This window comes from Mustela putorius, unplaced genomic scaffold, assembly GCF_011764305.1.
Source record: "Mustela putorius furo isolate JIRA1106 unplaced genomic scaffold, ASM1176430v1.1 tig00000145_pilon_pilon_pilon, whole genome shotgun sequence".
In the NCBI taxonomy this organism is placed as follows: Eukaryota; Metazoa; Chordata; class Mammalia; order Carnivora; family Mustelidae; genus Mustela; species Mustela putorius.
In genome coordinates this window covers 3,804,404-3,819,223 of record NW_025421294.1, presented here as the reverse complement: position 1 = coordinate 3,819,223, position 14,820 = coordinate 3,804,404, and the positions used below count along the sequence as shown (strand labels likewise).

The 14,820-nt window shown below is 40.4% G+C and overlaps 1 protein-coding gene across 11 annotated transcripts in view; it reads left to right on the top strand.

Annotated features, from left to right (window-relative positions):
* MAST4 (microtubule associated serine/threonine kinase family member 4) overlaps positions 1-14,820 on the top strand; it is a 562,814-nt gene that overhangs the window by 403,170 nt on the left and 144,824 nt on the right. Inside the window, exon 1 of one of the 11 annotated variants that reach the window (XM_004764519.3) lies at positions 399-1,177. The exons of the other annotated variants lie outside the window; for them this stretch is intronic. Within the exon in view, the coding sequence (XP_004764576.1) occupies positions 1,140-1,177 (38 nt within the window). The 5' untranslated portion in view covers positions 399-1,139. Of the gene's footprint in view, positions 1-398; positions 1,178-14,820 lie in introns of those variants that run through there. 11 annotated transcript variants of the gene reach the window in all.

Here is a 14,820-nt window from a genome sequence, read left to right as displayed (position 1 = left end):
TGGACCCAGAGAGTTAGTAAGGGATAAAACTTGTCATTATTTTTACTCTGTGACCTATAAAATTTGTATGTAGTGATCTTTTTCAGTAGTTGTTTTCTCCCTGATCAATTTCAGATGAGTTAGCTTTGCATATCTAAGATTTTTAAAGTGAGAAATTAATAGTGGTTTGTATAAGCCTTCTTAACATAAGAATCCAGGCTCAAGGGGCACCTGGGTGGCTCAGTGGGTTAAAGCCTCTGCCTTTGGCTTGGGTTGTGGTCCCGAGGTCCTGAGATGAGCCCTGCATCAGGCTCTGCTTGGCAGGGAGCCTGCCTCCCCCTCTCTCTGCCTGCCTCTCTGCCTACTTGTGATCTTTCTCCGTCAAATAAATAAATAAAATCTTAAAAAAAAAAAAAAAATCCAGGCTCAAGAGTTCTGCTCTCTTCAGATCAGACTTAGAGCCTGGTCATTTTGATGTCATTTTATCAGCAACATCATTGCCGAGATGCCTTCTAGGTAGGTAGGTGAGTTTTCTTGAAATTATGATTGATGACCTATCATTTGTTGGTTTCTTAAAAGAAGTTTTTTAAATAATAGAAGTTGTGGTTTGTCTACCTTATGAGAATTAACCTTCAAATTAGTCTACCTCCTCACACCAGACCAAGGGTGATTTGAGAGTCGAAAGGTACAGACAGTTGAGCTGTTTAGATATTAATATGATGCAGCCTTTTGATGCCATTTCTAGGAAACATATTCCGTGGAATGGGTCCGAGTTTAAAATCCATGAGGAAAAGGGTTCTGACTCTTGGCACTAATAAGCATATTCAAAAATGTTGTATTCAAGCCAGAGTAAATATATATGCCCTTTACACTTTCTTTCAGTTAGCAGAAGTCACCTCCAAACACTTATTTTGGCATTAAGGAAGCTCGTCATGACCTATTGTTCCAGAAAGATTATAGTTCTCATTTTAAGCCAGTTTTCTGGTTCCCGTGTGAGTGGCATGCCCAGCCCAGAGCCGAAGAAACAAGCTTGGCTTTTCAGACCTTCCATTCTTTTAGGTGTGTCCCGCAGGCAGTGGCTTGTAGCTGTTTCCTCAGCTACTTAACAGGTTTGATTTCAAATCTATTTAATAAGAAACTAACATGTTTGGAGGGGATTCATGGCCCAACATTTATGGACTTTGTTGGGAAGTTCCAGGTGTGTATATATCTTGAATTCTATGTTAAGGCATATTAGACTCAAATGATGTTGCTTTTGTTTTACTTGTTTTGTTTTAGCCTTCTAGTCATAGACTGAGTTCCTTAGGGTGTCTTAGGGGCTGGATTGGGACGGGATGGCCCCAGGTACTCCAGGCCATGTGGCTCTTCTTCTGGTTTACCTTAACAGCACTAAAGAGGAATCAAATGATTATAAACTGGACCTAAAAACAGAGCAACCAGAGGCTTAGAGCTGGGGGATTCGCCTCTGAGTGTGGGATGTTGTTTTCATTTAAAAATACTTGGAGGGGTTATTTATGAGTTACACATCTCTGTGTGGTCCTTTTCTTGCTTTGCGGCTTGCGAATAGCCTGAAATCACCTTTGGACTCCTGATAAGCCAATAACTCAGTTTGTCGACATTTGACTTCTGTGCACTGGAGGCTGGGGGTTCGTCGCATTGCCTCATTTACTTATTTATATACAGATATTTATTGAGTAGCTTTTATGTGATCAGAGCTGTGGTTATCACCTGGGAAACGATGATGTGTATGACATGATCCTTTTCTAGTGAGGTTAGAAAGCCATATAGCCAGGTTAATTACAGTAATGTGTAATGACCGGTAGGAGATAGACCAACATCAGCAAAAGAAGAGGGAGAGGCAGAATATTTGTTGAGGCAGTTGGGTACCTGTTGTCTCACTTAATCCAATCTATAGTATCTATTATACAGATGAAAGAGTTGAGGCTTAAAGGGATTAGTTAACTGTACCCAAATATCAACAGTAGTAAGAGGGATCTAGATAGAAACTTAACTGTACTATCCTGTCTCCAACAGACACAGAGCTCTCAAAATATTCTAATTATATTCTTATTATTACAAATAAGATTTTAGGTTTTATAGTACAGAAGCCTCCTGGCAATTTGAGGCTATGGGTGGAATGAGCCTGATAATTTTGATCTTTGCTATAGAAATGCCACCTGCTGTCTGAGCGAAGAGAGTGAAAAATAGAAGTAGGTTTTACTTTGTTTTAAAATGCCACCTGCTGATTCTCTCTCCCAGTAATGGAAATTGTATATGTATTCTCCTGCAATTTCCTCATCTTAAAGAATCAGAGTTTATAATGGTATTTGAGTGGGCGTGTGCTTTTAAAATTGAGGTTTTACTTATGGTATAGCTCTGAACAGGCCTTTTGAATGAATAACACTTCTCTGCACCCCATGCCTACTTTTCTGAGATTTCACTCTCTGTATTATAAAATCCTTTCCATTCACATGAATGGATGTATTATGGGGACATATCTCAGAATCACTGATCTTGTAATAATGCATATAGGTCATTTCATAGAAGGACAAAAGGTCTTACGTCCTAAATGAGAGTAGCATATGAATGCCCCCCCCCCAAAATGTTGAGATTTTAGGGATAAATTTCCTATAGGCTCCTTAATTAAAAAAAAAATAACAATAATTCCTTTTAACTATGCTAATGCTGTCTTTTTTATTTTTTATTTTTATTTTAAAGATTTTGTTTATTTTTGTGTGAAAGAGAGAGAGAGTGAGCAGAATCAGGGAAGGAGCAGAGGGAGAAGCAGACTCCCGATGACCAGGGAGCCCAGTGCCGGGCTCACAGGACTCACAGGGCTGGATCCCAGGACCCCGGCATCATGACCGGAGCCACAGGCAGAGGCTTAATGACTGAGCCACCCAGACGCCCCTAATTACCTTTTATTTCCTTTTTTAAAAAGATTTTATCTATTATTTATTTGACAGAGATCACAAGTAGGCAGAGAGGCAGGCGGGGTGGGGGGATGGTGAAGCATGCTCCCTGCTGAACAGAGAGCCCTATGATTTGGGGCTCTATCCTAGGACCTTGGGATCATGACCTGGGCCAAAGGCAGAGGCTTTTAACCCACTGAGCCACCCAGGCGTCCCCCTAACTACCTTTTTTAAGAAAAGGAGATGAGTTGGTGGCATTCACTTAAATACATCTTTCCCTTGGGAAAGCCACTGTATTTAAAGAACTAAGAAGTGACTGCTTTGTTATCCATACCACAATTGTAAAGGAATAAAGTGTGAGTAATCTGTAACATGCAGAAGGCACAAATACTGTATCCAGAATTCTCTAAACCACAGAATCCTTCACTGGCCATCTTGTGGCTCTCAGTGGTACAGTATGTGAGCTGTTTTTGAGGAATGGCTGCCCTTCCCTGAGGACAGAATGGAAGAAGCAGCCCCTTCAAGTGCTTTTTCAAACGTTCCAGATGCTTTTCTTCATGGCCATTAACCCAGGCCCAAGCCTTCTTCAGATTCCTACTGATAGAAAGTTTACCAGTTGTATTCACTTGCTCTAGAAAAATCAACTCCAGGGAGATAGAGGTGTTTTGTTTTGTTTTAATAAGGTTTATTGAGATAGAATTTACAGATAGTAAAATCATTCCTTTTAGGTTTGCAACTCCACAAATTTTGACAAATAGTCATGTAACTACCACCATGATTTCCAGCCCCTCAGAAAGTTTTTGGTGTTTTTTAATTGTTTGACATCGCTAATATAGGATTAGAGTAAGATGTTTTGTTTTCCTGTCCCCATCCTCCCTTTTTTAAAAAATTAGTTTCCATATGTAATTAAGCCTGCACTTGGTTTTTTTCCCCTAATATCCTTCTTCTGTGCCAGGATGCCATCCAGGACACCATGTTACCTTGTATAATCCTTTTTAGAACTCATTTTCATGAGGAAGATGATTAGGACATAGGTTGATTACTTGGTTGGTAGTATCCAGGAGGTACCAGTAAAACGCATCATGAGATACTTAAAAGAAAAGCATAAACTACCTCATTCGTGTGGTGTATTATTAATATGTAATAGCTCCTTGGAGCCAGCGTAGGGGAAGTTCTAAGAAACCAGATTAACTATTTCCTGCTACTTAGACTTGTTTAAAGTAATCTGGCATTGTTCAGTGAGGGCCATGAGGAGGAAGATTTGGAAGGTATGTAGTTCATGACAGATTCTGGTTGTGGGAAAATAAACACAGAGATCCAGAAGGACTCCTGGAGTTTTCCAATGTGAACGAAGACAGAACAAAACATACATTTTATAAAAGATAAATCCAAGCTCCTTGAATTGTTTTATAAAGTAATTTATCATATCTTACCACTATTTTTAGTATGTTTTAATTTCAGTGGAATGTATGTAGCTTTTAAAGAAAAATTGAAACACAATCGATGCTGAAGACAGAGTGGAGAAAATATAAACCACTGTAAAATAAAAAAATCTCCCCAAATTCTAGTACACACACGTAACCACTATTAAAAATGTGAGGTTATCCTTCCGAGTTCTTTTTCTGAGTGCATGTGTGTGCATATGTGTATATACATATCACAAAACTCATATTTTGTATCTACTGTCTTATGAGCGGGTTTTTTCCCTTAAAGAAATGTTTTAGGGACACCTGGATGGCTCAGTCAGTCAAGTGTCTGCCTTCGGCTCAGGTCATGGTCCCAGGGTCCTGGGATCGAGTCCTGCATTGCACAACCTGCTTCTCCTTCTGCCTGCCACTCCTCCTGCTTGTGCGCTCCCTCTCTCTGACAAATAAATTAAAAGAGAGAGAGAGAGAGAGATTCTTTTAAATACCCACCCAGGGGGCGCCTGGGTGGCTCAGTTGGTTAAGCCGCTGCCTTGGGCTCAGGTCATGATCACAGGGTTCTGGGATCAAGTCCCGCATCGGGCTCTCTGCTCAGCAGGGAGCCTGCTTTCTCCTCTCTCTCTGCCTGCCTTCTGCCTACTTGTGATCTCTCTCTGTCAAATAAATAAATAAAATCTTTAAAAATAAATAAATAAATAAAATTAAAAAAAAATACCTACCCAGCTTTACAATGTTATAATTTCCAGAAAATTTGAAAAATACCTCTAGCCTATAAGAAGGTGTGTGGGCATTATCTATGAAGTTGTGTGGAAGCATTGAAAACCCCATTCTGAAAGCCACTGAGCTAATACACAGCCTTCCCTTATGTAGCCATGGCCGTGGCTGTGGCTGGCTCCCTGGTGTGCAGTCCGAGGGCCAGCCCCTGACACCAGGGATGTCACCTTGGATGCTCTCACTTTTTAGGTCTTGTGTTTCTCTCCTCATATTCAGATCTCTCTTGAAGTGTTCCCTTTAAAAATACTAATGCTAACTCAGAAAGATTCCAATTACCATCTCCCCACAGGCTTAAATGTTAAACCTCAAGTTCTAAACTTTATCCCTTATGTATGTGAGCAGGCTTGCCAGATGGCAGGCCAATTAATATATTTTTGCAAGGTGTAGAAATGTTTCTTCTCCATAGGGGAACAAAGAATCCATCTGCTCCACATCTTCCTTTCCCCTCTGTCCTTTGGGGAAAATCATCATTTAATTTTCAGAAATAATTGTGCAACCCTCTAAGTGATACTTTCTGCTTTTTAACAGAGATAGTTTTAATAATTGAAACTTTTTCTTACTATGAGGATTTAAAGAACCCTATGTCATGGATTAAAATATGTGGACATCTAAGTTGGGTCCCGGTTATTTCCTTTTTGATTGTTGACATACAGAATTGTGTTTGACAAATCCATTCAACGAAGGCTTAAACTTGGAAAAGACTTTCAGAAACATGTAGTCAAATCCTTTTACTGTAAGATGAGGAAACTAATATTTAGGCATCAGACTTTCAAGCTGGTCTTGAATCCTGAATGGTCTTGAATCCTGGTCTTCAGGTTCCAAATGAGGACAACCATGGTGGAACTAGAATCTTTTATTTCTCAGGAGGAATGAAAGGAGCAAGAACTTTGAATAGGGTTCACATAGAAGCAATCACGCCCTCATTTTCATCGCCTCTTCTTCCTCGAGTTACTGGCACTGAGCTGGACCCATCACCCTTACATAGTTTCTTTACATACTCAGGTGGCTTTTCAGATCAGCAGGTAATGATGAACTGTTTAGTGCCTCTGTGTTGCCTCCAACTCTGTAGAAATTCCTAAAGGACAAACGCCACACCATTTTTTAAGCACTTTTGTAGTGTGCTGTCTGGACCTGAAGTGAATGAATTAGGGAATATGTGAATAGCAATGGGATTGTTTTTCCAGAGTCTTCTCTGGAAGTTTTGCAGTTCTAGGAGAGTGACTTCATTATAGCTTTCCAATGATCTGACGCATTATAATACAGAATTTGGTTCCTTTTTCCTTCTGGTATGAAGGGTTTCAGTACTGAGTATTCCAGAAGCTTCTTTGGGGAGGAGTGTTTCAATTATATCCCTAAATATATTTATTTACCAGCATTTTTGCTGTCCTCTATATTTTGTCATAGGTGGGCATAGATTGGTTAATGTTAACCAGGAAGAAGGATTTTGACTTGTCATTTTTTTTTCTTCTTTCTTTTTTTCTTTTTTCTTTCATTCAACATGAACTTCTTTATCTCTTTTCAACCTAAGAGAACCTTTTCAAATAGAGAATTCAGACTCAGGCTTTAGACGTACCTTGGTCAGAATCCATACTCCTTAACAAAATAGACATGTGGCCTGGCAGGTCACGTTACTTCAGATACTTGGTTTCCTCATCCTTAACTAGGAAAATAAACAGCACACCTTTTGTGCCTTATATGAGGTATAAGCACGTAGGTCAGGCACGTAGGGTAGGCAGACTACAGCCTCTGGGTGCAGTCTGGCCTGTCTTTGTACATAAAGCTGTTAGAACTCAGCCGTATCAATTCATTTAGGGATTAACTGTGGCTACTTGTGCCACAGGAGGAGAGCCCAGTAGTTGTAACATGAGACTCTGGCCTGCAAATCCAAAAATGTATGCCGTCTGGTCCTTTACAGGGGGATTTCCCCAGCCCTGAGCCTATAGCAGTGCCTAGCTAGTGCAGGCTCTCAGAAAACGGTAGTCTTGCCTTGCCTTTAGTCTTCCCATTGATTATTTCAAGTTCAGGCTTTCTCTGGAGGCCCTCTTGCAAGATAGTTCTGGTGTGGCCTTCTCTAACGTTCCTTCCAAAGCCCCTATCCACCTCTGGAATATGGCCAAAGCTTTGAGCCATGACACAGGACAGAACACGTTGAGGGAGGTCTCTCCACAACTCCCACACCCTGAGATATAGCGTGTCTGGACTTGAACTGGGCGGTGTGCAGGTTGCAGGAATAGAATTTGCTCTAATCCAAGTGTAAATACCGTCATTCTAAGTAGATAGCAACGTGTCCCACTTCAGTTTAGGTTATTTCTCACTCTCTTACTAGGTGTGTCCGATCTATACTTCTTCAAAACCTTCCCCCAAACTGGAATTCTTTTCATTCCTGAAGATGTTAACAAATTGCTACTAATTACAAATACCACGTTTAGCAAAGGACCTCCTTAGCAAAGCAGCAGCAGTTTTGTGACTTAAATGATTGGGCCATTTCAAAGAGGAAGTTCTCAAAGGAGCGATTAGATTTGCTGTTGTTGTTTATTTTGTTTCGTATTTTAAGCAAAATGAACTGGGAGTTCTTGGCAGTTTTGATTAGGGACGCCTTGGTGTCTAGCAGAAGACTAAGACGGGGAACAGACTGATTGAATGTACCCGATGAGGACTTAGTGATGGATGGGTGCACGCCAACTCCCACACATGGTGGAGAGAAAGATGGCGGGGCTTTCAGAAAGCTGTTAAGGGCAATGATGGGTGCTTGTTGTTTTTTTATTTTAGAAGTACTGAGGAATGTTTTTTCAGAGTAATAAAATTTTTTTCAGTACTTTAACATGATCTGTGTCTCTAAAAAAAAAGAAAATACTGTGAAGAGATGGTAACAGCATTACCCCCAATTTTGCAAAGTCCTTCTTGACTCTCTTTGCTCTTCTTTCCAGTGCATTTCAGTGTTTCTAGTGCTTCTGTACAGGCCTGTTAGCATTTATCCCAATTTGTTATAATTTTCTGTATACTTATCTGAACTCCCAGCTGATGTTGAATGTCTTAAGGCAGAGAATTTATGCCAGCATGGTACCTGGCACGTAATAGACAGTTGATCAAGGTTTATTGAATGAAAGCACTCCACAGTGAGCACATTCATTCATCTAGCCTTTTCCGTCTTTTGGAACTATTTCCTTAGAATAAATTCCCAGAATAGAGATTTCTAAGCCCAAGTGATGTGCATATGTTTATGAATCTTGATATATAATGCCAAGTAGGTTTTATGTCTACTTGTGATTCCTTCCAAGTTTGTGACTCTCCTGTTGCATGGTGTGTTATTGCTAGATTGGCAGTCTTGGCGTTCCACATTTTCCCTAGCAAAAGAAATGGAAAGGAGGGTACAACATCGCTGCATTTAAGTCTGGAATGAACATTGCATATGCTTAAGGATGAAAAGCTTCTAAAAGCATAAATATTCCTGCTGTCGGACTTGGAAAATGAAGGAAGGTGCGCAGCAGGGGCAAGGTATAGGATAAAGTTACATTACAGGGACAAAGCACTCCTGTTGTTGTTGTTGTTTTAATTGCTTTGAACTTGTTCTAGATTGTTATCACTATTTTAAGAAAGCATTTGGATATTTTTTATTTACTTTTTCCTCTTCAGCACACTTAATGTTCAAATATGAAACATTACTAAATGCAAATTGCTGTTAAGACACATTCCAAGGTGTGCTTTTATCAAGGTTTGAAACTTTTTGTCTAATATACTAGACATTTCCATCTTCATTTCATCTGATTTGTGTGTGAAAGAAGATTGAGTCTCTGTTCTGTGACATTGGGTACCCACAGCTTTTTTTGAGTTTGATTTTTTTGCTTTCCCTCATCTAATGTTTGACTGCCTCAGAAATTACCAGCGATAAATAGCAGTATCTGCCTTTTGGTACAAGTATGGTATTAATGAACACATAGAATCACCTAAAAGCCACCTTGTAGATGGTATTATGAAGTTTGTGGGGGCTAAGCTGAATAGAGCAAAGCTAGTGTTCAATTAAAAATTCCCTGTGTGGGACAACTGGGTGGCTCAGTGGGTTAAAGCCTCTGCCTTCAGCTCAAGTCATGGTCTCTGTCCTGGGATCAATCCCCGCATCAGTCTCTCTGCGCAGAGGGGAGCCTGCTTCCCCTTGTCTCTCTGCCTGCCTCTCTGCCCACTTGTGATCTCTCTCTCTGTTAAATAAATAAATAAAATCGTTAAAAAAAAATTCCCTGTGTGGAAATTGAGGATTTTAGTGAGCTGGATGGTTCAGCAGATGTCCTAAAGAGAATTTGTACATGCTCTGTATTGTATATTCCATTATACACACACAGTTATATATATACATATATATATATGTATATATATATATATGTATATATATATATATATATATATATATATATACACATATGTATGTATATATATATATGATTCACCTGGCTGAGAAGTGAAAAGTGAAAAATGTGCTGGATTTTCATTACTTATTTTACTGTGCCTATTACTAGTAAAGCCCAGGAGTATATTAAAACAAACAATAGGAACATGACAGTGGTTGAGGCACTTGTCACCCTGACCATTGCCTTTGGAAGGATCCAGAGACCAGGCCTTGTGGGAATGTGACTGTGTCCCCTTCTTCTTGTCTAGTAAGCTGTGTCCTTACAGTGGAGGAGCATGTTTCCCTCAGTGTCTTGCCATCAGAGCATCATCACCTCTTTGTCATAACCACACGCATGTGGCCATGAATGTGCAGAAATCACGTGCTGCCCCTGCCTGCTTCTCAGGCTTGAATGACATTGCCCAGCTGGAAAATAAGATCATTGAAATAAAAAGAAGTTAAAGAATAAAATTGATAAAGCCCTTCTCGTTTGCTAATCTTAAAGTCATCTTTTTTCTCTAGAGTCTGTGTTTTAATGACGGTCTGAATATGTTCTAAATAAGAGGAGTGGCAAGCAGAATTTATCCTAATCCTTTCAGAGAATGGAAGCCATTGCTTCTCATTGCCTGCCTGCCAAGTTCACCTGGGCATCTGGGGGAGGGAAATTTGGGGGCGGGGAGAGAGAGAACTACGAATGCTCTTAAATGTCCTGCCATTTGACTGTTAAAACATCATCTCATGACATTAGCCTCTAATGGGATTCTTTTTGGCTTTGCGGTTGCCTTTTAAATGCATCCATGTTAATCTGGATTCAGACTTCTAGCCTAAAAGACCTATGAGTAAAGCAAAGTGTTGAGATTTGATTTGTCCATCTGCTTGTGAAAGGTAATTCATGCATCCATAAGAATGCTTTGTAAACATAGAATCATTCTCAGGTTAGAAGATCTCTACCAAATTAGATAGGAACCTTGAAACTAGGCTATAAGCAGTTTCTCCTCCCTTCGTTGCTGCTGTGGATCAATATCTTTTATTGACTCTTCTAGAGTTTGCATGCAATTTCCTATCACGGTCGTTTATGCTAATCAGCATAAGACAGAATCATTGTAAATCATAGCCCCTTAGGCACATTTTCCCCTCCTTTAACACTCAAGACCACAGAATTCTCTTCTGAAAAGATGAAAAAAGCAATCCATCATTTTTTAGTGACACATGGAACTGACCTAGATGTGGATGGCAAAGACTCCCTCCCTCCTTACCTTTGGGCTTCCCCTTATATTTTAATGCAGAAGGCAAACGAAAATGAAGCTCAGTGTGGTTAAAAAAAAAAAAAAATCAGGTTTAAATTCACCAGTTACCTTTATTTGTGAGAAAGTCCAAATAAATGTGGAAGGTAGAATAACTATAATATGTTCTATTTTCGTGTTTTTACATACGACTATTAAAAGTTATATTCATCAGGAAGGAATGTTTATGTAATTATTGTAAATTATCAGAGTTATTACTTGAAGATGTATAAGGATATTTATTATCTGCATATTTAATGATACAACTCAGATAATTAGCGTAGAAGACAGCAATTTTTTACTTTAATGTTGTACTAAGATAGATGGCTTGACCACCATTCACATTTATTTGTAGCACAGAACTCATCAGAATATATAGTTATTACAAACACAAAGTAAAATCTCTCTGTCTTGACCAGTAGCTCATGAATAAGTGTTTTATTCTCTTCCGAGTCCAAACTGTGCCGCGGAAGCAAAGTCAACTCTGGCCGTATCCCATATCCTGTACGCATCCCCCGGTGCACGTCATTGTGTTAGGCTCGTCTGTTTTAAGCACTTGGGAGAGACAACATCCTTACTTCCTGGAAGCCACCCCTTAGTGGAGGACCTGTTGTTACAGCCGCCCCTGAGTTTAAGAAGATCGGCCTAAAGCACGGGCGATGTCATTTGCGGGATGCGGCTTGGGATTGCAGTTGTGTGCCATCTGCCCTCCACCCTGTGCACCTGTTTATTTGTGAATTCAGTAAATATTAGCCCAAACACCTTCCTTATGTCGGGCATTGTGCTGGAGAGGGAGAGGTAAAGGAGAGAGATGGTCCCTGCCCTTTTGAAAGCTTGCAGTTTCATGAGAATTGAGGTAGGGGTGGTTTCGGGGGCATGGGTGGGTAGCAAGGATAGACGCAAAGATTCACAGGAGCTTGCCGTGTTGTGTGCGGTCGTGTGTCTGTGGTTGCCTCTCTTAGCCATGGTGTGGAGGGTCACGAGGAACTAGAAATGGTATTGAGAGCATCCCAGGGCCCATAGCAGTGGGTTATCAGGGAGACCAGGTTGGTGACTGAGAGAGGTGCCAGTATATGGTGGAGGAGAATATTCCAGGCACAGAACCCTCGGAGTGAGACTCAAAGAGGTTGTGTTAGAGTGCTAGAGGCCTGGAATTAACTCTTTTGGCAGGAGGGGCCGATGAAGGGTTTTACCTTAGGGCAGTGAGTGATAAGATCCCATTTGCCCATTGGAAAGATTCCTGGCAGTGGAGGAGGAATTGGAATGGGGCAAGGAGGAGGCCAGGCTTCGAAGCCAGAGATGCTGGTGAAAAGACGGTCACGGCTTTAGTGGCCATAAGCATGAAAGGAGATGGAATCCGCAGGACTGGTAGACCAGTTGGATGGTTCCAGTGAGGAAGGATGAGACTGGAGCACAGGAAGCAGGACAGGTTGAGGCAAGGTGATCATTTTGGTGAGCTCCTTTACAGACTCAAGTAGAGGTGTACAGCTAACTCTTGGATGCAAGGGTCTGGAACGTAGGAAAGAGTTCCGGGCTGAGGATAGAGAGTTGTCCACATAACGATGAATGAAGAGCATCAGAGTTGATGACTGTCAAATATTACTGTTCCAAGAGTCTTTAGTGTTTAGGGCTGCCTAGACCTGGGGACTGAATCTAGTCTTTCATGTCCTCTGTATTCCCAAGTTAAATGGAGGTGAGGGGGGAGAGGATTTGCACACGATTTAAGTAGTGAACCATATACCTAATCTTTTCCATAGGTATGTGTGTTTTCTTTTACTTGCTTAAATTTGGGTACTTTCTTTTACTTGGGGGTAATGAGGATTTAACCATCATTGGGCATATAATCCTGTAGCTGCTAAACTTGTAGTACTGCACTGTTTTCCTTGTAGTTAAAAATATAGTGAGGATGGGGCACTTGGGTGGCTCAGTGGATTAAGCCACTGCCTTCAGCTCAGGTCATGATCCCAGGGTCCTGGGATCAAGCCCCGCATCGGGCTCTCTGCTCTGCAGGGAGCCTGCTTCTTCCTCTCTCTCTGCCTGCCTCTCACTGACTTGTGATCTCTGTCAAATAAATAAATTAAATAAATCTTTAAAAAAATATATATATAGTGAGGAACCTTACCATCTATGTAAATTCTGTCTCTAAGGAAAAAGAAATCAGGACAGAAAGAGATGATAGGACGTGAGTAAGAAACTGGACTTGCAAAGCTCTGTAGCAGTCATGGTGGTTTTTGACTGTCGGGTTTTGATGTTTTGCTTTTTTGCCTTCTTTCTCTTGAACAGAAAGTATTTTCTATTTAGAAGTCCTCTCTTGGCAGCATGATTTCTGTGTCCACAAAGAGGAAAACTATGGTAGACAGAATGGTGGTTTTAGAAGGAAAACATGTTTGCTTATATGGGAAAAGGGTATGAAAAAGTGAAACAGAAGTTCATTCTTGCTGAATTTATAATCGGATGTTAATCACATCATTGAAATGGCTGTTTGTGCTAGGTATGGGTCTATACAATGTTAATCTGAATTGGAGACTTAGACATTTTTTTAAACTTTTTTTTAAAGATTTTATTTATTTATTTGACAGAAAGACAGCGAGAGAGGGAACACAAGCAGGGAAGTGGGAGAGGGAGAAGCAGGCCTCCTGCTGAGGAAGGAGTCCAATACAGGGCTCGTTCCCAGGGCCCCGGGATCGTGACCCAAGCCGAAGGCAGATGCCCAACGACTGAGTCACCCAGGCGCCCCAGCTTTAACATTTCTATACATGTCAAACTTCACTCATTTATATACTGCAGAATTTCATGTAATGAAATTTGTTTAAATTAAAAAATGTAGACCTGTTACAAGTTGAAATTCACTATGATTTCCACAATTAAATGTGAAATGGTACATAGATTTAAAAACGTGTAGAGAATTGTAAATCCAGATTCCCAATTAAGTACATATTTTTTTTTAAGTACATATTTTTTATTACCTAATGTTTCATATCCCTGTGGATAAATATCACTTTCCCACATTTTTTTAAAAGACTGTTTTTATTTACTTGAGAGAGAGAGAGAGCAAGCATGAGAGTGGATGAGGGGCAGAGGGAGAAGCAGACTCCCCACTAAGCAGGGAGCCAAATGAGGGCTCTATCCCGATCCTGGGGCTCCGGGATCATGACTGAGCTGAAGGCAGACGCTTATCTACTGAGCCATCCTGGAGCCCACTCTTTCACATTTGTATAGGTCTTCATTAAACAAACAATTTTTCAGGGCAATATGATATAAAATCTCCATACTTAATTTAGTAATTCCATGATACAATACCTCTATTCCCTATCTCATTTCTTTTATGGTCTCGGGCATTATTTGATGGTTTAAGGTTGTTGTCCTTGTAAACTTTGGCCTGAACCAGGTTAGTACTGAGTGAGAGCTCAGAGTTGACCATCAGATGGTTATTGGATAGCTGTTGTAAAATGACATATTCATCAGTTTGGTTCTTGGAGAGGTCCCCATAACCCCAGTGGCAGAAATAGATCGTCTGAGTGACATCTTAAATCGGCGGGGGGGGAAGAAAATAGCTCTTCATTTCTGTCAACCATCATTCCATAGCACTTCTGAGGCAAATCATTAAAATTCTAGAGGTGATATTTGGAAGAAGACCTGTTTCGTATACAGTAATGAGACTGTGGTTTTATACCCCTCCATTCTATTGGAGTTTCAAGTGGCTTTAATTTGAAACATTAAAACCACATGAGCCTTATATATTTGGGGAACCTAATGTTTTGTAAATTTTCTTTGCCTCAGCACTTTCCTGTCTTTAGTGCTCCTGTCACTTTCTTACAGTGTTTCATTTTGTAGAGCCTTGAGTGTCTCAGTCGCTCTATTTTTATTTGGTATCTTGGTTCAGTAGAGCTTTGTGCTAAAGAGGCCAAGGTTAGGAATGTCGGTCCCATGCCAGTCAATATTTAAAATGAAAATTATTTTTCCTGTAGTTGCAACTGGTGCTTCAGAACGGGCTGGAAATATTGGGCTACTTTTTTTTCAAATATGAATGAGAACACCATACTCATTAACTCTCCTGGAAAAAAATAAAA